The following is a 24,766-nucleotide window of genomic DNA, read 5'->3' as shown; positions in this document are numbered from 1 at the left end:
AACTGAGGAGACGAATTGGCAACATGAGTCCACATCCAGTGGGTCAGAAGCCAGCCTTAAGTCACCTTGGGCCTCTTGTTAACCAGATAAAACCATAGTAATGTTGATCTATGTAGCGGAAGAGGTCGTTTGCACCATACAATACTTAAAGGAAGCTGCTGAGGTGAAGTCCTCTTTCCAGCACCACGTTCTTGTGGCTTAAAAGAAGTGCTCACCCTAAATGTGATGGGGATCTCTGCCTGCACCCCATTTCAAGCAGGTCGCTGCAGTGCTCCCTTTCACCATTGGTCTGGGTGAACACATTTCCCCTTGAACTGCCTTCTTACCTCTTACTGTCAGTCTGAGTCCTCTAATTAGTAACCCTGGGGGTGGTGTAACAAGAAACTGCTTCCGCTGGAGGAAGGGTCAAGAACCAGAGGACACAGAGTTCAATGGTGACATGAGGAAAATCGTATTAGCATGTGAGTGGTGTAAAGTGTAGGGTTCAGTGCATCAAGGAGTGCTGAAGGCAGCCTCAGTCCCAGAGACAGTATGCAGTAGACTGTTGCATGGCCTTAGGTCAGGAAAGAGCTGGTGAATGGGATTGACTAGATTGCTCCCAGAGAGGACTGGCACAGGTGCGTAGCTCGTGTCAGTATTGCAACACTTGTATCCACTGCCATTATTAGGCATCATGGAAAATATTTACTGCCTTTGATCAAACTTGAAAGGACCTTGATTTACAAAGTTTTAAATCAATTGACTTGATTGAACCTAATACATATTCTGTACACATGTTCCTTATAAAGTGATAAAGTTACGTGATATAGTCACTTCAAGCAACTTAATATAACATTGCATGTCAATGAATACTAAAATATTATCTAATTCATTGAAAAATGAGAAAATCGGATGTGACGTTTCCAAATGTATGCTGTAGTCTATCAGCTCATTGAAAATGAATGCAAGGGAAGTCTTAGTGAGTATAAACCTCGAGTCAATCAATTGCCATCAACATCTGGAGCTAAAATATATTTTTTGTTGTACTGCCTTTCAGAAGATCTAAATTGTTTCAAGAAAAATCAATCTCACCAACTTATCTTCTATCTCACCCAATCCCTATTTGCCATTCATTCCAATCATTGTTTCTACCAAGTGGAGAACTGTCTTTATTTTCCTCTGGTTTATTCTGATTGGTTATGCATTCAGTTCAATGAGATTTTCAGAAGAGAACAAAGAATGATGAATGCTAATAGGAGGAAATGGTATGGTGCTGGCTTCACCCTCTTACGTAACATATAATTTTTTCCCCAATGAATCGTTCATATCACCATTCGCTTGGTTCCATTCTGTATTGATAAAGACGATGCAATTGTGGAATGAACACAAGATGCTGCAGGAATTCAGCAAGTCAGGCAGCATCTATAGAGGGGAATGAAAAGTCAACATTTTGGGTAAGACCCTCCATCGTTTTCATGCACTCGAGGAGCACATTAGTGCATTTTGGTTTGGAGCTTCTAATCATGATTACCAAATGTTGACACTGAAGGAGATTCTTTTGTATTTGGAACTGGAACCACAGCAAAATGAAAAATAAGCTGAACTAGATATGAAAGAAACCTCACACTTCATCAAGGATTCCATAGCTTTATTGTCAATAGTCTCTAATTTACCTCGGCGTGACACCGGACAGGACGCTCTCATTTGCCACCCATTTCCAAAAACTCCGAGGGGAAGATGGCTCTCGCAATTCCCTCTTGAAAAAATTAGCAGGCACGAAATGGGGAGCTAATGCTCACACACTTAGATCAACTGCCCTAGCACTCTGCAATGCACCTGCAGAATACTGTGCACCTGTGTGGGGGAGATTAGCCCATGTGAAGAAAATAGACCTGTTGCTTAACGAAGCCTGCCAAATAATCACGGGCACACTACGCCCCACGCACACTAACATCATTTACAAACTTGCAGGCATTGCTCCCCCAGAGATCCGAAGACACACTACAACAAAAATTGAAAAAGGTAAACAGAACTCGGATCCACGGCACCCACTACATCATCATGTGCCAGTTTCCAACCGCCTAAAATCGAGGAAAAGCTTTACTACAGTGGAGGAACTTCCGCACGGAACATCCCCCCCAAACATACAGGATTGACCTCTAGCAACAAACAGAAGCCAGAACCCCACCAAACAATGCAGTGCAAGACCCCACAGAAATGTTACCAGACGGGACACTGCTTGACAGACGGAAGTGGTGCACTCTCGACAGAGCGAGAGCGGGAGTTTGTAGGATGGGAGACAATACGGTGAAGTGGGGTTTAAAGACCAGCGAATCCTGTGAGGGTGGTGAAAGGGTGCAGAACATTGAACACGTTCTGTGTAACTGCCCACTCTCACCTGATTCAGCTGACACTGACCTGCTCAACATCAACTAAACAACACTAGAGTGGCTGGCTGTCTGGTGTGACAAGCTATGATGATTGTCAACAGAAAAATTGGCCATGCACAGGCAACTGATTGGAATTCTAATCAATATAAAATTCTTCAACTTTCGCTAATACGTTTTGGCTATCTGGCTCTTAAAGTTAACAGCTTTAGGGTGAAAAAGAAGTATTAATATTACTCAAATTAATTACTCCAAAAATGCCAGGTTTCTAGAGGCACTTATCTGTATCGGTCAGCAATGTGAGAAAGGCTGGAGGGGATAATAGCTTTGTATTAGTGCCAACCATCCACAGCAACCCCAGAGAAGTGTAAAGCCTATAAATTTGGTTGAATACAGATTGTGCAATGTAAGCATGTTGCAAGGTTACATCTACATTCTTCCCATTGTTTAAAATCTGCTGCAATTGAAATGCAGTTGTTCCTCAAACTAGTTTGAAGAGAAGCCTAAAGCAATATTCAAAAAATTTACTTGGCTGAAATTTATTTGAGAGTGTTTTTTCCCCAGCAGAATACAAAACGGTTGCATTTGTTTGTGTATGTTGTAGCTTTTATTTTCTGTTTAGTACCCTTCAACATTAAGTTGTTAGATTAAGTGATAAATGGTTATGGTGGCACTGGACCTCGTAGGAACTCTGTCACTCTTGAATTTGAGCAAATCTTGTGCAGAAGTTCCTAAGCTTTCCGTGGTTTGGTGGAGAAAGATTGATAATTACGTGTGAGGCTGTTGGAAGTTCTCTGCAAAAATACAGCACGGAATAGACCCTTCAGGCACTTTGAGCCATGTCACCCAGCAATCCCTCAATTTAATCCTAGCCTAATCATGGAACAATTTACGATAACCAATTCATTTTTGAACTGCAGGAGGAAACTGAAGTACCTAGAGGAAACAACAGGAATTCTGCAGATGCTGGAAATTCAAGCAACACACATCAAAGTTGCTGGTGAACGCAGCAGGCCAGGCAGCATCTCTAGGAAGAGGTACAGTCGACATTTTGTCCTGAAGGGTCTCGGCCTGAAATGTTGACTGTACCTCTTCCTAGAGATGCTGCCTGGCCTGCTGCGTTCACCAGTAACTTTGATGTGTGGTACCTAGAGGAAACCCAGGTAGAGAACATATAATCTTCTTACAGAAAGTGGCAAGAAATGAAATGGTCGCCTTTACTGTAAAGTGCTGTGTTAGTCAATTCTTTGGGCCATTCATTTGCAGAAAATAAATCCATTGCCATCATCACATAAATTAGATCCAACTCCAAATATGTTTGAGAAGCTGGGTTTCTCCCATGTGTGAAAATACTAACAGATTAGCAAAATCTTACGTTCTTTTTTTTTCAGGGCTTTTACAAGAGCATGGTATAGCCGCCAATCCAAGTAACAGAAATCCCTTTTTCATGTTATTGAACTAATCGTACTATATGTACCCTAGATTTTGTTGCCATCTCATTAACTTTTATCCACATAGACTATATATTCTGATCACAAGTAGCAAATGAATCGTCATGGAGACATTTGGTGATCTGCTGTTCTTTCCCAAGACTACCCAATTCAAACTTGGAGGAGTTTAGTTGGGGTCTCAGTTTTAATGCCAGTGCTTCCAGAGAGTAATTGATTCCAACACATGGAAATTGGCTTTTTGGCCCACCAAAGTAATATTCTAACCTACACTAATCCCACGTTATTCCTATTAAATTGTCTCGGATTCCACTACTCGCCTGTATATTAGAGATAATAGCCTACCAGCCCACATATCTCCGGGATGCGGGAGGAAACCTGTACTACTAGAAGAAAGCCACATGTTCACCATGAGAACGTGCAAACTCCACACAGACAGCGCCAGAGACCAGGATTGAACCAGGGTCGCTGAGACTTTGATGTAGCAGCGCTACCAGCTGCACTACTGTGAAAGCCATTCAGGTCACAACTTGCAGCTAAATTGAACAAGAATTTTAGAAAGCATAAATTGAGAGAATGCAAGTATTCCTCATTTTACAGATGTACAATTTACAAATTTTGGCAATGACACTTTGAATTCTTTGGGGAAGGTGAGTTCAATTTACAATTGTATGTTTCACTTACAACAAAGAGTTTGCTCCTCACTGCCCGTGGAAATGCACTGCACCAAAACACATTTCCCAATTTGTAAAATTTCACTCTTACAGCATTAAACAGAATCATGTCACTTTACTGAATCAAGAACTGAACCTCTTAACCATGTCTGCATGCTTTTATGCATGGGTTGCTGCCACGTAATTGGCTGAATAGATATTTGTATTAAGAAGCCGGTGTATGGGTGTACCTAATAAAGTGGCCACTGAGTGTAGTTGGCCATACTGCTTTGAAACCAAGCTGTTTGATCAAAAGAGGGTGTGAAGACTCTAGAGAAGAGTCTACACCACCATGCTGACCCAATAGAGTACAAAAAGAGAATGAAGGAAAGAAGTATTTAACATTAATCACACACAAAATTCTGAAAGAACTCGGGCAGCATCCATGGAGGGAACGAGCAGGTGACATTTCAGGCTGAGTCTCTCTTCTGGCATTAAGGAAAGTTAACTTCCCATTAGGCTGCACATGAGGAGAAACTGCTTTTCCCAGATGAGTAATGAATCTGTAGAATCTCCTGCCCGGGAGAGCAGAAAAGGCTACTTCATTCAATATATTTAAGACACAATTTTTGCATAGCAGGGGAGTTAAGGATTCTGGAGCTCAGTCTACAGCCAGATCAGCCACGATCTTGCCGAATGGCGGAGCGGCTCGACAGACCAGATCCGGCTCCAGATCCCACTCCTGATCCTTATTTCTTATGTTGTTAAGTTTCTGAGTTTAATAACAGACTCAAAATTATTGATCATCATAGACCAGCTAAAAAATTAAGCCACTGCTGTTGAAGAACCTCATTGTCATCAGCCTGAGATACTTAATATTAGTTCCATAGCCTTCTGTCTTCCTCACGAACCAAGTAATTGAACCATAGGTCTATCAAGTGGCTAAAAACACAGAGAAGCTCCTTTAACAATTGAACGATGATCATATTGTTGATTATAAAACAAGTTCCTTCTTTGATTATTCAGATGTTCTATTAAATTCATGCTGATTACAGCAGGAAAAAACTGTGCTGCCTCTGGTTTGATTGGCAAGTGGCTGTGAAAGACAAGTTAGTTGCAGTAAACAGAAGTAATTAGATTCTTGCTTGTTGAATGGAGGAGTGTACCAAATTGGGTTCTGCCTGTCATGTGGAAAGCAAAAAAGCTACTGGGGGAGTAAGGGGCACAGGCAAGAGAAGACAATGTGATCCCTGATCACGAGGCATGGCTAATCGGAGACTTGCGGGAATGGAAACTGTTGTGTCTGTATAACTACATATCAAATAAATAAAGGCACACATTCAGAGGAGAAATTAATGTGTATATTCACTTTGCAGAGAGAGTAACAAAAGTGCATGAGAAATTATCAGTCAATAATTAGCACGAAGGAGATTGCACTAAAAGAAATAGATCCATACATTACATTTCCTTCCCCTTTGGATTAATGTGACATAAAACTGTATCTGAGGAACCAAACATTCAATTTCCCTTTAACAGACCATATTCAAATAAACATGCTTTCACAGTGCCACTCCATAACTAACTTCACTATACGAAAGATTCAGTCGTTTGGGTGGCGCTCTGTGTCTTTCAGGAAAGTGCCTCTGGACCTGTAGAGTGGCATCAAGTTTGGCAGGTGTCTTGTCAAAAACAACTTTCTCTGTTGCAGGTGTCGTGTTTTATTGGTGGCATGATCATCACTGAGAGGTAAGTCCAGTGGCTGTAACATGTCCATCTTGTTGGATGCAGTCGACTCAGGTGTGTTCTTCAGCTGAGCATCCAGAATCTGGTCCACATGATATCTCCGTGTATGATCTCCAACACCCACTACCCGGTCAGTGGTCTATTTCTTGTAGCTATCCTATCGGGTGTCCACATGCCTTCTTGGTAATCACACACTGGGACTTCCTGTCCAAACTCGAAGTTCCTTGCTGATTTACTTTGTTTCTCTTTATCTTGCACCTGCCTCCAGAGGTCTGGTTTCAGGAGGTCTATGCGAGATCTCAGATTCCTGCTCATGAACAGCATTGCAGATGTTTTATTTGTCATCACATGAAGTTGCCCACCTTGTGCTGTAGAGAAATGTTCTCCTTGTTCATTGTTTTATTGGACTTCTTGAGTTGCCCACCTTGTGCTGTAGAGAAATGTTCTCCTTGTTCATTGTTTTATTGGACTTCTTGAGTTGCCCACCTTGTGCTGTAGAGAAATGTTCTCCTTGTTCATTGTTTTATTGGACTTCTTGAGTTGCCCACCTTGTGCTGTAGAGAAATGTTCTCCTTGTTCATTGTTTTATTGGACTTCTTGAAGGTTTGGTTAAACCTTTCAGCTAACCCATGCATTGCTGGGTGGTGAGAAGCTGACATGAAATGTTCAATGCCATTTTTCTGAACTCTTCTGATGTGTTTAGTGGGCCGTTGTCACTCACCATTTGACTTGGTAAACCATTTCTGGAGGAGGTAGTCCTCAGGGCAGGAACGGTCTTTCCTGATGTGGTTGACTTCATTGGTATGGTTTCTGGCCACTAGGATGAGCATCCACAGCAATCAGAAACATGGAGTCCATGAATGGCCCAGCAAAGTCAAAATGCTCTTTGCCATGGTGAAGATGGCAATTCTCAAGGGTGCATTTTGAACTTATTGGCATCCCAAACAGCTTTTGGCCAAGTCTTCAATCTGTCTATCTATTCCCAGCCACCACACATAGCTTCGGTGAGGTTCTTCCTCTTCAATGTATCTAGGTGTTCTTCAAGTAGATTCGCTAACACTGTTGTGCAGTTTAGAGGGAACCACACATCAGCATTCTTTGACAAGTTGATCTTGTCTTACTGAAAACACTGGAAACGTAGGATTACCATGATCTGGCAATCCTTGCAAGGTGACGTCGTAAATTTTTGACAATGTCAGCTCATTCCTTGTTTCTCCTTGTATTTCAGAATTTGTTACTGGCAGCTGGTCCACTGATGCTGTATGAAACACTTCTGCTGGGTCACTGAATAAAGACTTTTCTTCATTTGTTGACAGTGGAAGACATGGCAAGCCATCAGCGTTGTTGTGTTGTTTAGTAGCCTTGAACTTTGTCATAAGGGTGGGCTCTTAGGAAAAGTGCCCAACATTGCAATCAGGTGGTGGTTGTCACTGGGATTCCCTTCCTGGGATTGACAATGGACACAATGGGCTGGTGGTCTGTCACTAGAGTAAACTTTTGTCCATAGAGGTAGTGGTGTAATTTCTTTACTCCACGTACTAGACCAAAGGCTTCTTGCATTCTGCATTTGGCAGTAATCTTGAAGGAAATGGAATCAGACAATCAGATCTATCTTTCATAGTATGTGACAAAACAGCTCCAATGCTATAGGGGACACATTGCACGCCAGTCTGATGGGCAGAGATGGGTCATAATGGCTGAGCAGTTCATCTGATGTTATTAGCCTCTTTGTTTCCTTTAATGCCCTTTCACATCTTTCTGACCATTCCCACTTTGCTCCTGTCTCCAACAGTGCATTCAATGGGTGCAGCACTGTAGCAAGATTTGGAAGAAATCTGTGGTAGTAGTTTACAACGCCCAAGTATGATCTGAGTTATGACACATTTTCTGGTTTGGGTGCCTGCAGCACTGCTTCAATCTTCTCTTGTGCCTTATGTAAGCCATGCTTGTCGATGACATGTCCACAATATGAGATTCAATTCTTGAAAAACTCACATTTCTCTCCTTGCATGCAGACCATACTCACTCAGCCTGGTAGGCACTTTACTGAGGTTCTGGAGGTGCTCTTCATCATTCTTGCCAGTCACAATGATGTCACCAAGATGACATTGTGTTGCTGGGATATCTTGGAGCACTTGGTCCATTGCTCTTTGCCAGATTGCTGGAGCTGATAAAAGGTGAGACGATTATACCGAAACAGTGCCTTGTGAGTCTTTATTGTGAGGAACTTCCTGTTTGACTCCTCAATTTCCATTTGCAGATAGGTTTGAGAAAGGTTAATCTTTGAAAACTTCTCCCCACCTGCCAAAGATGCAGAAATCTCTTCAATTTGTGTCAGAGAATACTGCACAGTACACAGCATAGGGTTAATGCTCACTTTGGAGTCCCCATATATGAGGGCAACTACATTCTTCCCTTTCTTAATCACTGGGACAATGGACATAGCCCAATCACTCCATTCAGCCTTGGAGAGAATATCAGACACCTGCAAGCTCTGAAGTTCAGCATCAATTTTAGGACATAGTGTGTAAGGCACTGGACACACTTTATGGAATCGTAGTGTTGCTGCTTCATCCAGTTCAGTTCTGGCATTCAAGCCTTTGAGTTTACCAAGACCTTTCCCAAACACCTTTTCGTTAGTATTAAACAGCTGTGATAGTCTCTGGTTAGTGCTACTGTTTAGGCTGAAGTTACTTGTTGATGATGCATTGACAGCTTTGATTATGTGCCAGTCTAGTTGGATTTTTCTCAATCATTCACGTCCGAAAAGTGCTGGCCCTTAACTTTTCAACACATAAAGCTCTAACTGCTGTGTTTTGCATCCATACATAATAATCACGTTCAGTTTGTCTTTGAGAGACTCCTTTTTGGTTGTATAGGTCTTTAGCATCACTGAGGTCATTTCTAATGGTAGCTTAGAAAACAGTTTGCTGTAGTCAGCCTTTGGAATTATAGTCAAAGCTGACCCTGTATCCAGCTCCATTTTCAGTATCACACCAGACACATCTATTGTGATCCATATGATTTTGTCATCTGCTTCAGTAATGCTATACAGTTCTGGGCATGACATCTCACCTTTGTCAGACTCTATGTTGTCTGATTCTGTTTCACATTTAGTCACTTCATGCATTTGTTTACTTTTGTGTTTGAAACTTTTCACATTGTGTGTTTTTTCTATTTGGTTGTGCCTTGCACACACTCTCTGCGTGGCCTTGCCTGCGACACTTTCTGCAGACATATTTTTAACCAACAGTTATTTGCATTATGGGAGGATTTGCCACATCAATAAAATTTTTGGCTTTTTGCACCATTGAAGGACTTTTTGAGCATTTCACATTCTAAACTCTTTTCCTGTAGTTCCGCCACATCTTTCACTGCAGTCACTAACGATAGTGCCTCTTCTAAGGTAACCTCTTTTGAGTGCTTTGACTTTGCATGCCACATAAAAGCTTGTCCTTTAATGCATCAGAAAGTCTATCTCTAAAGTCATAGTATTGGAAAACTTTCCACACGGTAGGCTTATTCAGAAAGTTAGAAGGCATGGGATCCAGGGAAGTTTGGCCAGGTGGATTCAGAATTGGCTTGCCTGCAGAAGGCAGAGGGTGGTGGTGGAGGGAGTACATTCAGACTGGAGGGTTGTGACGAGTGGTGTCCCACAAGGATCTGTTCTGGGACCTATACTTTTCGTGATTTTTATTAACGACCTGGATGTGGGGGTAGAAGGGTGGGTTGGCAAGTTTGCAGACGACACAAAGGTTGGTGGTGTTGTAGATAGCGTAGAAGATTGTCAAAGATTGCAGAGAGATATTGATAGGATGCAGACGTGGGCTGAGAAGTGGCAGATGGAGTTCAACCCAGAGAAGTGTGAGATGGTACACTTTGGAAGGACAAACTCCAAGGCAGAGTACAAAGTAAATGGCAGGATACTTGGCAGTGTGGAGGAGCAGAGGGATCTCGGGGTACCTGTCCACAGATCCCTGAAAGTTGCCTCACAGATGGATAGGGGAGTTAAGAAAGCTTATGGGGTGTTAGCTTTCATAAGTCGAGGGATAGAGTTTAAGAGTCGCGATGTAATGATGCAGCTCTATAAAACTCTGGTTAGGCCACACTTGGAGTACTGTGTCCAGTTCTGGTCACCTCACTATAAGAAGGATGTGGAAGCATTGGAAAGGGTACAGAGGAGATTTACCAGGATGCTGCCGTGTTTAGAAAGTATGCATTATGATCAGAGATTAAGGGAGCTAGGGCTTTACTCTTTGGAGAGAAGGAGGATGAGAGGAGACTTGATAGAGGTGTACAAGTTAATAAGAGGAATAGATAGAGTGGATAGCCAGCGCCTCTTCCCCAGGGCACCACTGCTCAATAAAAGAGGACATGGCTTTAAGGTAAGCGGTGGGAAGTTCAAGGGGATACTAAAGGAAGGTTTTTTACTCAGAGAGTGGTTCGTGTGTGGAACACACTGCCTGAGTTAGTGGGGCAGGCAGATACACTAGTGAAGTTTAAGAGACTACTAGACAGGTATATGGAGGAATTTAAGGTGGGGGCTTATATGGGAGGCAGGGTTTGAGGGTCGGCACAACATTGTGGGACAAAGGGCCTGTATTGTGCTGTACTATTCTATGTTCTATGTTTGTGCAGTTCTGCAACGTATTTAGAGATGCTTTCATGCTTTGACTGGTTCATTTTGTGATATCTAAATCTCTTAGCTATCGCTAGTAGTTTTGGGCTCAAGTGATTTTGCAAAATTGCATAATTTTGTTGAACGTCTTGCTTACTGGCTTTTCAGAAGTTACTAAGTTGTGCAGGAGACTATAAGTTCTAGTAGCCATTAAGCTAAGAAGTGTGGAGACTTTCTTTACCTCATCCGTATTGTTTGCATTATCTAGAGTTCAACCCTCTCTCATATACGATTGCCAGACCTCATCAACGCTATCAAATTTGTCAACTTTTCTGATTAAAGCCATCGTCACGTTACTTTTACTTTTGCTTTGCTAGTTGTGTGTCCCTCACTGTGTACAGTGCACTGTTACTCATGCATCCTTTTCTCGCATCCGTGGCCACCTTCTCCATCACTATACTGGTTCAGTTCACTCTTTCCTCTCGCTGTCTGTCTCCCTTCCTCCAAATTCTGTCATCTTGTAACCTTCAGTGCAGTTCGTGATATCTGCTGACATTCAGGTTTGTACTCGTTGCCACCTTGTTCCGTCTGCACAACTACATACCAAATAAGTAAAGGCATTCACTTGGAGGTGAAGTTAACTGGTATATTCACTTTGCAGAGAGAGCAACAAGTCAGTGCACATGTCTAAGTAATCAGACTCAGGTTTAGTTTGTTTTTAGGCTTGTAGGGATGGTTTTAGGAATAAAGAGGGGTAGGAGTCAAGTTAGGGTTTAGGGACAGAAGTGTTGGGGAGTTAAAGGTCAGATAAGAATCTAGTCCTCTGCTCTACACTCCGCGCTTAAAGGCCAGTGATGTGGATGAATGCTGGGATTGTAAGTGCTGTGGATAAAGACCAGCGAGGATGAGGGCTGGTGGCCTCTCACTTCAGCAAGTGCCCCCAGATCGATGGATTCTGAGATTGGATGTCCATGCGGGCAGGAGGCATTAAAGCTGGCGACCCCCTAGGTACATGTGTCAGCAAATCTGGAGCTCTAGGCCTGGAGTTCGAGGTCTGATTATCAGTGACTGCTGGAGTTGATTATGAAAATTGAAACCTTAAGGTCAATTAGAAGCTTGGAAGTTGAGGCTGAATTCTATGAGTCCACTGAGGGAGTTGGAGGCATGATGTTTCTGAGTCCACAAGTTTACTGGAGGCTGGAGGACTGGAAGTAGCTTGTCCTGGGGTTTGAGGACCGTCTATGCAGCTGAGTGCATGAATTGGTAGGCATAGGCAAGGGAATGGGCTTGTCTTGTTGTTGTTGTTGTTCTGTTGTTTTTGTTGCTTCTATTGTTTTCCTGAACATTGCAGGGCATGTTATGTTAGTGCCAGAATGTGTGGCAACACTTGTGGGCTGCTCCCAGTACATCCTTGGGCTGTGTTGGTTGTTAATGCAAAAGATGCATTTGACTGTATGTTTTGATGTACTTGTGATAATCTGAACCTTAACCCATGTATGACACATACAATGCACGGTGTACCAGTGGCCTCAGTAATCAGATTGCAGAAAATAGAATCAGGGTGAGGCAAAAGTAATAACTTGTATTTACTTTGTAACCTGGGGAAAATCCATGCTCAGGACAAAAAATACTTTTTCAGATCCATTATCTGTTTTAGATGTTTTAATGCAGAAAGAGATCATCAAAATAAAACAACAAATTGGAAAATTGGATTTTTAAAAAATCACAGTTCCTGCTTAATTTTAGTCCACACGCTTGTGTATTGACTAGTTATGTATGCAGTAAGAAAATAAATATACAAAATATACAAAATCAATACAGTAATGGCAACTCTGAAAAAACAATCCCACCAACCCTGTACCTCATACACAACATCAAAAATAGGAATATATACATCTCATCTTAACTAAGAGATATATTCACTTTGGCATGCACGTGCCTAACTTCCAGACACGTATAGGTAGACCCTGAAACGAGTTCTCCTCGCTCACACCACTCGGCCAATAAGGAACTTCACAGAACCATGCTGTCCAGCACTGATACCTTACTTTCGAAGATCTTTTTTTCACCATACGACCAGTACTTGAAGTTCTTCCTAGGACATTGTAACTCCTCTTTCTAATCCACATGTGCATGATGACGTCACCAGCTATTTTAGCATTATCAGGGTGAATACATAAGTGCACCTTAACAATAAAAAATGGTATTTAACAGTCACCTGGATACATTTATATAGCAGCAAAAATGTACCTGAATTGATCTTTAGAACATAACACATGGGACGGGACTGTGCAACACAGGATCAGATGCTTTGGACAGGATATGGTGCTGAACTAATTAAGCTATTGACAGCTAATTCAATAATCTCCTGTGCCTGTACATGGTCCTTATCCTTGCATTCTCTGCATATTCATGTGTCTATCTACCAGCCTCTTACATGCCTCTACTACCTCTGGCAGCACATTCCAGCCATCCACCTCTCTGTGTAATAAAACTTGTCCTACCTTCTGCACTGAACGTGATGCCAAAATAAATAAAAGAAGCAAAGAGAATTAAATGCAATATGTGTACTCCACATGTGCCATTTTCCAAAGCTGTAAAGTGACCTCCTGACTCTCAAACAATGCCTCCACAAATAAAGGCAAGCATCTCTGTTACACTTTATCAGCTTGTGCAGACACTTTCAGAGGGCTATGGATTTGGAAACCAAGATCCCTCTCTACATCAATGTAGTTAAAGGTCCTGCCATTAACTGTGTCCTGTCTCTAACTTATAGTCTCCCAAAGTGCAACAACTTAAACTCCACCTACCATTTCTCCAACTGCAACTGACCTGTATTCTACAGTCTCCTGTAGCTATCCATCAATCGTTCTGTCATCTGCAAACTTACACTCATCCAGTTCATTTACGTATATCACAAATAGCAGAGGTCCCAGTACAGATCTCTGCAGAAATCCACTAGTTACTGGAATATTATCAGGCAGATAGAAAAGCAGAGTTACGGTTGAAGGTATGATAGCAGCAAGACATTTTGGGTACTTGTTATAAGAAGGACCCGGTTGGTGGGGTAGTGGCATCAGCGTCAGACTTTGGGACGAAAGGTTCTGAGTTCGAATCCAGCTCCGGCTGGCTCCCCTGCCCGCTTTCCATCTGTGCTGGGTTATGAGCTGGTGATCTTTGGAAACTCACCCGGCAGAAGGCAATGACAAACCACTGCTGTAACTTGCCTCGGTACGCGGTTCCCCACTACGTCAGAGAGGCGTGGAGGGAAATTGTCCGCTATCCAGAGAAACTCCAGATGTGACGTACCTTTCCTTTTATTATAAGAAGAATCATTGTCTACATATTATGAGGTTCTCAAAGTGGCTTTTTGTCTTTTGTATTAGCGAGATCAAAAACACTTGCCTGCTCTTTCTTGTACATTTGTGCAGCGTTACTTTGCTGCCTGATGTTAATTTATTCGACTTTGTGATTTGTTCCCTAGGTAACATCAGGTGGACGGGTAACCTACTACGTGTCATATCGCAGAGAAAGCTTTGCAGAGATGAAGCTCCCAAAATATTCATTGCCCAAGGTAAAAACTGCGCATTATCAGCAAACCTCAGAAATCAGCAAGCCTTTTCCTTCACCTTCACGGTCATCTCAAGTCAGGTCAAGTCATGTACAAAAGAAATGGGTACAGTGAAAAACTTCATTGCAGCAACATCGCAGGCACCATACAAAACATAAATTAGTCAAGACAGGGAAGACAATAAGAATTTTGAAATCTTATGTTTGTGAATCTATTAGTGAGGGAGCCAGAAGGAAAACTATGCTCAAGCCGTTTGGTCAGGACTTTGAATTCGGTTTTTATCTTTGATTGATCATTGTAATTTGACAGATCACAAGAAAGAGAAAATCTGCAGATGCTGGAAATCCGAGCAACACACATAAAATGCTGGAGGAACTCAGCAGGCCAGCCAGCACCTATGGAAAAGAATACAGTTGACGTTTACTCCTTACGCAACTCCTTTGCCTATCCATCCCTCCGCACTGATCTCCCTCCTGGTACTTATCCTTGCAAGTGGAGCATGTGCCATACCTGCCCCTACACCTCCTCCCTCACTACTATACAGGTCCCTAAACGTCCTTCCAGGTGAGGTAACACTTCACCTGTGAGTCTTCTAGGTTTATCTACTGTATTTGGTGCTTTCGGTGTGGCCTTCTGTATATCAGTGAGACCCAATGTAGATTGGGAGACCACTTCGCCGCGCACCTATGCTTCGTCTGCCAGAAAAAGCTGGGTCTCTCAGTGTCCTCCTATTTTAATTCCCATTCCAACATATCAGTCCACTGGCCTCCCAGTGGCCTCCTATTTTAATTCCACTTTCTGTCTGGGTAGCCTCCAACCTGCTGGCATGAACATTGATTTCTCAAACTTCCGGTAATACCTTTCACCATTCCCCATTCCTATTTCCCTTTTCCCTTTATCTCCTTACCAGCCCATCACCTCCCTCTGGTGCTCCTCCCCCCTTCATATCAGATTCCCCCTTCTCCAGCCCTTTATCTTTTTCACCAATCAACTTCCCAGCTCATTACTTCACTCCACTTCCCAGTTTCACCTGTTATCTTGTATTTCTTCCTCCTGTCACCCCTCCCCCACCTTCTTACTCTGACCTTTCATCTTTTTCCCTCCAGTCCTGATGAAGGGTCTCGGCCTGAAACATTGACTGTTTACTCTTTCTCCATAGACGCTGCCTGGTCTGCTGAGTTCCTCCATAATTTCGTGTGTGTTGATTGTAGTTTGTCAGTCTAGCTATATCCTCTGTGTTGACACTCTGAGGAGATTGACCAGCTCATTGGCCAGGACTCCATTTATGAATCTCTCCTATCACTCACATTGGTTGATGTGATATCAATGGAAATCCAACGACACAGCTCTGAAATGAGCCAGGTAACGAAAGTGGAGGGAAATGCAGAGGAAATAAGTCAGTAATAGGTCAAAGCCTAGGAGAGACCATACAGTACAAAGCCATACTATAGGAACAATGTGGGAGCTTTGGAAAAGGTGCAGAAGAGATTACCAGGATAATGTCTGGAATAGAGGGTGTGACCTGTAATGAGAGGTTGGATAAGCTGGGGTTGTTGGATAAGGACTTTCACGATTTCCACCCAGCAACGAAGAAGGACCAGTGATATATTTCCATTCCAGGATGGTGTGTATGACTTGTAGGGGAACATCCAGATGGTGGAAATGGGGTGAGGTAACAATTAATATGTTCTTCATTATTTTAGGAATGTAATCCAATAAAACTTTAGTGCAGAAAGAATTAGGCCTTGTTCCGATTCGAGGAGAAAATGGTGAAAAGTATTCCCTCACAATTAAGCATTTCGCCATGTCTCCTTTCTTCCGTATGATAATTGCTAAGTCACAGTCCCAACAATTGGCTGAATAACAGGCAAAAGAGACGTTGAGTCTGCTAACCTGATAGTCGTATCAAGAATGCTCCATAGTATCTTCAGATACACCAGAGGAAATATGGCTAACTAAATTCTGGTAAACTTGTTAAAAATGGGGATGCTTGTTGGCCATTTGATGCAGATCTGAAGCTTGTTGGTTTAGGTTTGAATTTTCCTTCTGCAGGTGCACTATTACAGATCAGTCAGAATCACCATCAGATTTAGATTGAAACTGATTGATCATTGATTTAGATAACATATTTGTTGTTTTGCAGCAGTATTACAGTGCAAAGACATAAAAATTACCATGAATTACAATAATATGCAATTCAATAAAAGGAATAACATTTAATGTTTATGCATTTATGGACTGTTCAAAGATCTGATGGTGGTGGGGAAGAAGCTATTTCTGAGAATTGAGTATGTCTTCAGGCTCCTGTACCTCCTCCCGATGGTAGTAATGAGAAGAGAGCATGTCCAGGGTGATGGGGATCATTAGCGGTGGATGCTGCCTTCATAGTGAATGGCTGGGGAATATACTCACAGGACATATTCTGGACTTTGGCCAGTGGTGTTAAACAGGTTACAATGTATTCACTACCTGGTGTCCTTTCTTCTGATTATCCACTCAATTGAATCACTTTGATCCATGAATTAACCCCTTTTTAGAAACACCTACAACATGTCCAGCTATGCACTTTACCCCCCTGGCTCTCCTGTCACCTCTTCTCTTCTCCTTACCTGTCTGTTACCTCCCTCTGGTGTTCTCCTCCTTCCCTTTTCCCCCATGGTCCATTCTCATGTCCTAGTAGATGTCTTCTTTTTCAGCCCTTTAACTTTTCTACCTATCACCTCCCAGCTTCTCACTTTAATTCCCCTTCACTACCCACCTACCCACCTACCCAACTTCCCCCTCATGTGGCTTCACTTATCCCTTTCTAGCTTGTACTCCTTCCCCTTCCCGACCTTCTTCCCCCTTTCTTTCCTGTCTTAGTGAAGTGCCTCAGCCCAAATTGTCAATTGTTCATTCCTTTCCATTGGTGCTGCCTGACCTGCTGAGATCCTTCAACATTTTGTGTGTTACATTCTCCCCAGGGCCTGTTTCTCAAAACATAGGAGTCATAATCTGACTTGCTTCAGGTGTACAGACCTGGTCATCCTTGTGGTAAATGGATCCAATCAGGCCGCAAGTCTTGCAGAATTATCGCAAGCCTCATGGATTTCCCTTGAGATTTGCAACTGCGCTGCTGTCGGCTCAGCGTTACTTATATGCAGCTTTTCTGTCTCGGCAGGATATGCACATTATTAGTACAGATGAAAACCAAGTCTTTGCTGCTGTGCAGGAATGGAACCAAAATGACACGTATAATCTGTATGTGTCTGATGCAAGAGGAATCCACTTCACAATTGCTTTGGAGAATGTGAAAAGCAGCCGAGGCCCAGAGGGGAATGTTATGATTGACCTTTATGAGGTAACGTAATGTCTGTTCTCAACAGCACACAGAAGATAAAGGTGTCTGGGGAAGCATGATGCCAGGAAAATCTGACCATTTACATGACAAGTGATTAGCTGGTGTATGTTACTGCAGTGATACATCTGAGAAATAGATCTGATTATTCAAGACAGCATCAAATTGGAAGGGAGTTAATGTACTTGTTGCTAAATGCCAGGATGTATTAAATGAACAATGTTGTTTGACGAGCATTAAGTTCCAGGTTAAACATTGCTGGATAAAAAAATCCATAAAACCCAAAACACTTTTCCTGGAGATTTATAAATAATTACTTTTTAGTTTGCGCACACAGAAAGCAATTTCAAAATCTTCAGTGGTGATTTAAGCTATATCCTGTGTATGGAGATCTCTCCTGAGCCTGAAATAACTTTGAAGGTGTTGACTGTGTAGTTGATTTGGCCAATCTCCGCTAATTGTGTGAATCTATCTCAAAGGGCATCTCAACCTCCCTATGGGAGCTGGTTTTTAGAGACTTCATGAGCACTGATGGTATAAAAAAATTCCTTTGAGTCCTGGATTCACGTGAGCCCTTTTTGAGGGTTGATCTAGACTTGAGTGGGATGACACAGAAACTGCGCAATAAATTTCATCTCAATGCTCTACCATCGTCTGGACTATCGGATACAGTTCTGGTTGCTCCATTGCAGGAAGGATGTTGAGGCTTTGGAGCTGGTGCGGAAAAGGTTTACCAGGATGCTGTCTGGATTAGAGGACCTGTGCCTGCAATGCTCTGCCAGGTGAAGTGATAGAGGCAGAATTTAAGAGACACTTAGATAGACACATGAATGTGAGGAAAATGGAAAGATGTGGAGATTGTGTAGGCAGAAAGGATTAATTATGTTGGACATTTGATTACTAATTTAATTGGTTCTGCTCAATATTGTGGGTGGGAGGGCCTGTTCCTGTACTGTATTGTTTTTGTTCTTTGTTCTATGTTCTGTGGGTAAGGTTCCATGCCTTTGCCACAATGTTCATCACATTACAACCAATCTGAATTATGGAAATACACATCATAGAAAAACTACCCATACCCTCATACTCTGATAGAACTTTGATGGAAGTTTATAAAATTATGAGGGGCATAGATGGAGTAGACAGCTGATATATACAGTTAAAATGTCTAATCCAAGAGGTCATGGATTTAAGGTGAAGAGGGGTAGATTTTCTCAGTGTTGTGTATTCAGTATGTTGGCAATATTTGGGTAGATATAGCCATTCCAAACACACATAACATACAGAAATCAAAAAGTGAAAAACATCAGAAATATGATGAATTAAAAGCAGCAATTGAACGACTATGGAACATGAACAGGGTACACATTGTCCCAATAAACCCAGTTGTAGAACTGGTATCATCCCAAAGTCACTACACAGTAGCATTTTACAATTAGACTTACGCAGTAATATTTATGTAAATCTATAGAAAGCCACAATACTAAACACCGCTAGAGTAGTCCGAAAGTTCCTAGCAATAGAGAAATGAGTGTGCTTGGCTATTCCCATACCTCAGGTTTTAGCAGCTTGAGAGTAGAATAAATAAATAAATAAATAAATAAATAAATAAACAAACAAAAAACAAACAAATGAACAATAAATATCAAGAATATGAGTTGAAAAGTCCTTAAATTGAGTCCATAGGTTCTGGGGATATTTCAGTGATGGGACAAGTGAAATTTAGTGAAGTTATCCCAGTTAGTTCGAGTGTCTGATGGTTGAGGGGTAATAACTGTTCGTGAACCTGGTGGTATGGATCCTCAGGCTCCTGTACCTTCTCCTTGATGGCAACAGCGAGAAGAGAGCATGACCCGGGTGGTGGGGTCCCTGATCATAGATGCTTCTTTCATGTAGATATGCTCAATGCTGGGGAGGGTTTTACGCATGATGGCCATATCCACTAGTGTTTGTCGGATTTTCCATTCCAGGGTGTTGGTGTTTCCATTCTAGGCTGTGATGCAGCCAGTCAATATATTCACCACGCACCTATAGAAGTTTGTCAAAGTTTCTGATGTCATGCCAAATCTTGGCAGACTCCTAAGGAAGTAGAGGTGCTGCTGTGCTGTCTCTGCAATTGTACTTGGGCCAAATCCAGTTATCTGAAAAATGATATCCCTGAGGAATGTAAAGTTACTGACCCTCTCCACCTTCGATCCCTTGATGAGGACTGACTCATGGACCTCCGGTTTCCCCTGTCCTGAAGTCAATCATCAGCTCCTTGCTCTTGCTGGCTTTGAGTAGAAGGTTGCTGTTGCAGTAACATTCAACCGGATTTTCTATCTCCCTCCTATGTGCTGATTTCTCACCACCTTTGATTCAGCTTACGACAGTGACATCATCAGCAAGCTTAAATATGGCATTAGAGCTGTGCTTAGCCACACAGTCATAAGTGTAAAGTGAGTAGAGCAGGGGGGCTAAGCACACAGCCTTGCGGTGCACCTGTGCTGTTGGAGATTTTGGAGGAGATGTTGTAGATGTCCAAGCTGACTGGGGTCTGCAAGTGAGTACAAAGATACTGAACTGAAGCCTGCAGATATCCAATGGAGATCTTACACTGAAGAAAAGATAACTCCTGTGGGAATGACATTTGTAACAGTGAAATACAACAACCAACAAGCCACATTGGGCTTATATGTGGTAAAAACAGGAGAGCCAGTATTGTGGTGGCTGAGACAACTACAACTTGATTGAAGATCTATTCATCATGGTGGCATCCGTTAGTCTCGTGAGACCATGGATCTGCACCTGGAAAGTCTTGCAAGTGTCCTCTCCAGGGTGCAGGCCTGGGCAAGGTTGTATGGAAGACCGGCAGTTGCCCATGCTGCAAGTCTCCCCTCTCCACGACACCGATGTTGTCCAAGGGAAGGGCAAGGGCCGATACAGCTTGGCACCAGTGTCGTTGCTGGAGTTGCCGGAACGAGGTTGAAGGCAACATCGGACCACCTTAGGGACTCCAGCTCCGGATTTGTCCTCAGAGTTTACTCCCGAAGCTTTTCCCATGAGTGGGTATGGCCGCAAGGCAGCGGAGGTTTGAAATCAGAGCTTTCCCTCTCTTCAATGGACTGCCTTCCCAGGCTGACGAGCTCCATCTACCCGAAGCACTGGTTTTAAGGCGCCAGGACCGCCTTTGCCCCTTCTCCTGTCAGTAGAAACAGTTCCGCCGGGCTTAGAGGCTAAGCCACACAAGAAGGCCAGGAGTTGGACTTGGTTGTCAGAGGCTGTTTGAGGCGCATGCTGTGAGGAGCACTTTTAGGTAGTGGGAGCTTGTCCCTACTACCACTCATCGGCTTGACAACCTTGGATCACATCATATGCCTACCACATCTCCTGTAATAGAGTCAACTGAAAGTGAATTAAGAAAGGTAGTGGATAATGGCACAGCAGTGTTCAAGGACGGCATTGGAAAACTCAAATATATCAAGGGTAAAATTGTGTTAAATGAAAATACCACATCCAAGTTTTACAAAACCCACCTGGTTCCTAATACCATTTGTGATAAAGTAGCCAGTGAGCTAGATCAAATGGAGGCTGGAGGAATTCTTTCCAAGTTTGAGTGGAGGCCATGGGCAATGCCAGTGGTCCCAGTAACTAACAAGCATGGGTCTGTCAGGGTCTGTTGTGATTTTAAGATGACCATCAACCCACTACTGAAAGTAGATCAATGCCCTCTGTCCAGGATAGAGGATACCTTTGCAAACCTTTCTGCAGGGAAACACTTCAGCAAAGTGAATTCAACAGATGGACATGGAAAAAGAATCCGAAGTGTTTCTCACCATGAACATTCACAAAGGGCTTTATCACTATAATAGGCTTACTTTTGGAGTAGCATCTGCACCTGCCTTCGAGCAGAAAGCTATAGACCGAGCGCTGCAAGGCTGCCCAGGCACTCAGAATTACCTGGATGGTATCATTATTACTGGTGAGAATGACGAGGATGATCTCCAAAATCTCAAGACAGTGTTAAAAAGATTAGATTATGGGCTTACAGCACGACACACCAAGTCTGAATTCTTTAAACTAAGTACTGCTTACTGTGGTCACACTATTAACGCAGAAGAATTATAAGTGTGTGAGGAATGCCCCAGGCTAAAGGACATGTTACAGTTGCGGTCCTTTTTAAGTTTTGTTGATAAGTTTCTGCCAAAGCTGGCTACTGTGCTTCAGCCCTTGAAATCATTACTATAGAAAGGGAAGAAATGTCAATGAATAAAGCAGTGTGAGGTGGCTTTCCTAAAGATAAAAGAAATGGTGTTGTCAAACACTGTCCTCACACATTATGAACCATATCATCCAGTGAAGCCTTCTATGCATTGTTTGGGATGCCGACACATCCAGAAGAACAGTATTCAGAGCTGTCAGAACCATGTCCTGCAGCCCCAGAGTCAACTCCTCCAACTACGACGGAGGTGGCCCCAGAACTTGAGATGGTTTCACAATCACGAGCCTCACCTGCCAAGCAGAGTGACCCCCTCCTTGTCAGGAAAGATATTATCCCACAAGTGTAAGAAATCCTCCACTGCGGTGGCAATTTAAAATTTACCATGCTGCAGATGTCTATATAGTAGTTGTATACTGTGTAAATATATTGATTGATTACATATTCTTGATCATTTAAATAATTCATGATGGCTTGTATGTAAAACTGTGAATTGCATACATTATGTGCAACCATGTGTGTGACTTGTTTAAAGTAAAAACAAAAGTTATTCCCAGCTCAGTGTTTTTGATTTCAATCAGTTTAATGTTTTGGAGTTATAACACATACAGAGTGGCGGGTACATGGAATACAGTAACAGGGGTAGTTTTGGAGGCAGCTATGAGTTCAAGAGGCTGTTCAGCAAACACATGAATGTCCAGGATATGGGTCATGAGCAGACAGCTGCTATAAAGGATCCTTAGATTAATTAGTTTGGCATGTCATTGTTTGCCGATTGGCCTGTTCTTGTAGGTGCAAAGGCAACCTTTGTTCAGAAAATGGCTTTAGAACCAACGCCATAAAAATTCTGTTATTCATAGTTGGAAAAGATATATTTAAGACTCATTCCAGGAAATTCCTTATGTGAAGATGGAAACCATGGCAAATAATAAAATAATGAAGTTGTCGGGAGTGAAGGAAAATGTACAGTGCAGCCTGGGTCACTGAGTCAGCCAGGCTGAAAGCCCTTCCCCATATACAGACTGTCTGACACTGTTTTATAACTGATTGCCATAAATGGTGGATCCCCCAGCTGTGATCATGAGATGGGTTAGATCCATGCCAAAATCCCATTCAGGCACAACAGGTTCTGCAGGTGCTAGAAATCTAGAACAGCACACACAGAATGCTGGAGAAACGCAGCAGGTCAGGAAGCATCTGTGGAAGGAATAAGTCAGTGTTTCTTTTATTTTAGTTATTTATTTTTATATAGAGATACAGAGTGGAACAGCCCTTCCAGCCTAATGAGCCGCGCTGCCCAGCAACTTAACAATTTAACCCTAGCCTAACCACAGGATAATTTACAATAACTAATGTAACTCTCGCTTCGGCTAGCAGCTTAATATAGGGGGTGATAGCCCCGGCCCTGCCAAACTTAAGGAATCTCGTTTGGGTGGATGCTGCGTGATGTGTCCCCTGTTACAAATCAGTACCCTGAAATAACAAATGATAAACAATATCCTATTAAACGATTGAGCTTTTTAATTCTTACTTTGACTATATGGTTAGTAAAGAAAACAAAAAATAAGGGTCCAATCTCATGAAACAGTCTATTGCACAATATTGGAGCTCCCTGATAAGCTGGTCGTCCACCATCGACCTCCTCCGCTGACCTTCAGACCTTCGCTCCAAGTCCACTCCATCTGGCAGTCTACCAAATCTTTCCCATTCGCATCTTCTCTCCTCTTCTCTCCCCGGTAAAAGACCGCAAAAATCTCTCTTCCAACTCACAAGGAAGAACAATATTTCTCTCATTGGATAGTCCCAGCATTCCAAACCCTGCTATCTCCAGTCATAACCCAAACATTGTGCTACACAGAAACTATTACATTAGCAGTGAAACCTTATAGCGTGTTACACTAATGAACCTACTAACTGGTGCATCTTTGGACTATAGGAGGAAACTGGAGCACCCGGAGGAAACCAATGCAGGTCACGGGGAGAATGTACAAACTCCTTGCAGGCAGCGCCAGAATTGAACTCCAAACTCTGGAACACCCCGAGTTGTAATAGCGTTGTGGTGACCGCTACGCTACGGTGGCACGATCATGACATTTCAGGCCATGACCTTTCCTCAGGACAATATATGTGGTGTGGCCTGCTGAGTTCCTCAAGCATTCTGTGTGTGGCTGCTCAAGATTTGACTGAGTTGACTTGAATGCGGTTTTAAAACTAACCCCCATTTTAGTTGATGGTATTTCAATTGTAACCATTTTTCCTAGGTAGCAGGGATAAAGGGAATGTTCTTGGCTAACAAAAAGGTACAAAAGCAGGTCAGGACTTTCATCACGTACAATAAGGGACGAGACTGGCGACTTCTGGGGGCTCCCACCACAGATCTGAAAGGCAAGGACCTTCACTGCCTTCTGGTAAGCCACTACATCTAGTTTCCTACACCCTCACCCCCCCCCCCGTGCAAACTCCATGCAGTCAGTGCTAGTGGTTAGAACTGAAAAAGAGCTCTACCACGTTATTCTTTAACGAGTCTTTAGTTTAAAATAATGTACGCTGGACAAATCTAGGTAATTCAAGAAGGAGACTGAACATCATGATCAGTCTGGTCTTAGAGCCAGCAGTAACTGAGTAAAATGATAGGCCAACGCTAATGGTATGTTTACTGACATTTTGATTGTATTTGAAAATTTATCGAATAAAAGATTGCAAGCTTTTCTTGCTATTAACTTTATACTTTATTGTCGCCAAACAATTGGTACAATCATCACAGCGATATTTGATTCTGCGCTTCACACTCACTGGATTACAAATATTAAATATTAAAATATTAAAATAGTTAAA

At 42.5% G+C, this 24,766-nt stretch overlaps 1 protein-coding gene across 1 annotated transcript in view; it reads left to right on the top strand.

The window, feature by feature from the left end:
- Nucleotides 1–24,766, top strand: part of LOC140185993 (VPS10 domain-containing receptor SorCS1-like) — an 837,248-nt gene that overhangs the window by 589,037 nt on the left and 223,445 nt on the right. The window contains exons 8-10 of the mRNA XM_072239817.1: nt 14,313–14,402; nt 17,560–17,739; nt 24,193–24,339. Coding sequence (XP_072095918.1) covers nt 14,313–14,402; nt 17,560–17,739; nt 24,193–24,339 — 417 coding nt within the window. The remainder of the gene's footprint in view (nt 1–14,312; nt 14,403–17,559; nt 17,740–24,192; nt 24,340–24,766) is intronic.

Source organism: Mobula birostris, chromosome 21 (genome assembly GCF_030028105.1).
Source record: "Mobula birostris isolate sMobBir1 chromosome 21, sMobBir1.hap1, whole genome shotgun sequence".
Lineage (NCBI taxonomy): Eukaryota > Metazoa > Chordata > Chondrichthyes > Myliobatiformes > Myliobatidae > Mobula > Mobula birostris.
Note: the sequence above shows the minus strand (reverse complement) of the source record. Positions and strands in the feature narration are given on the sequence as shown.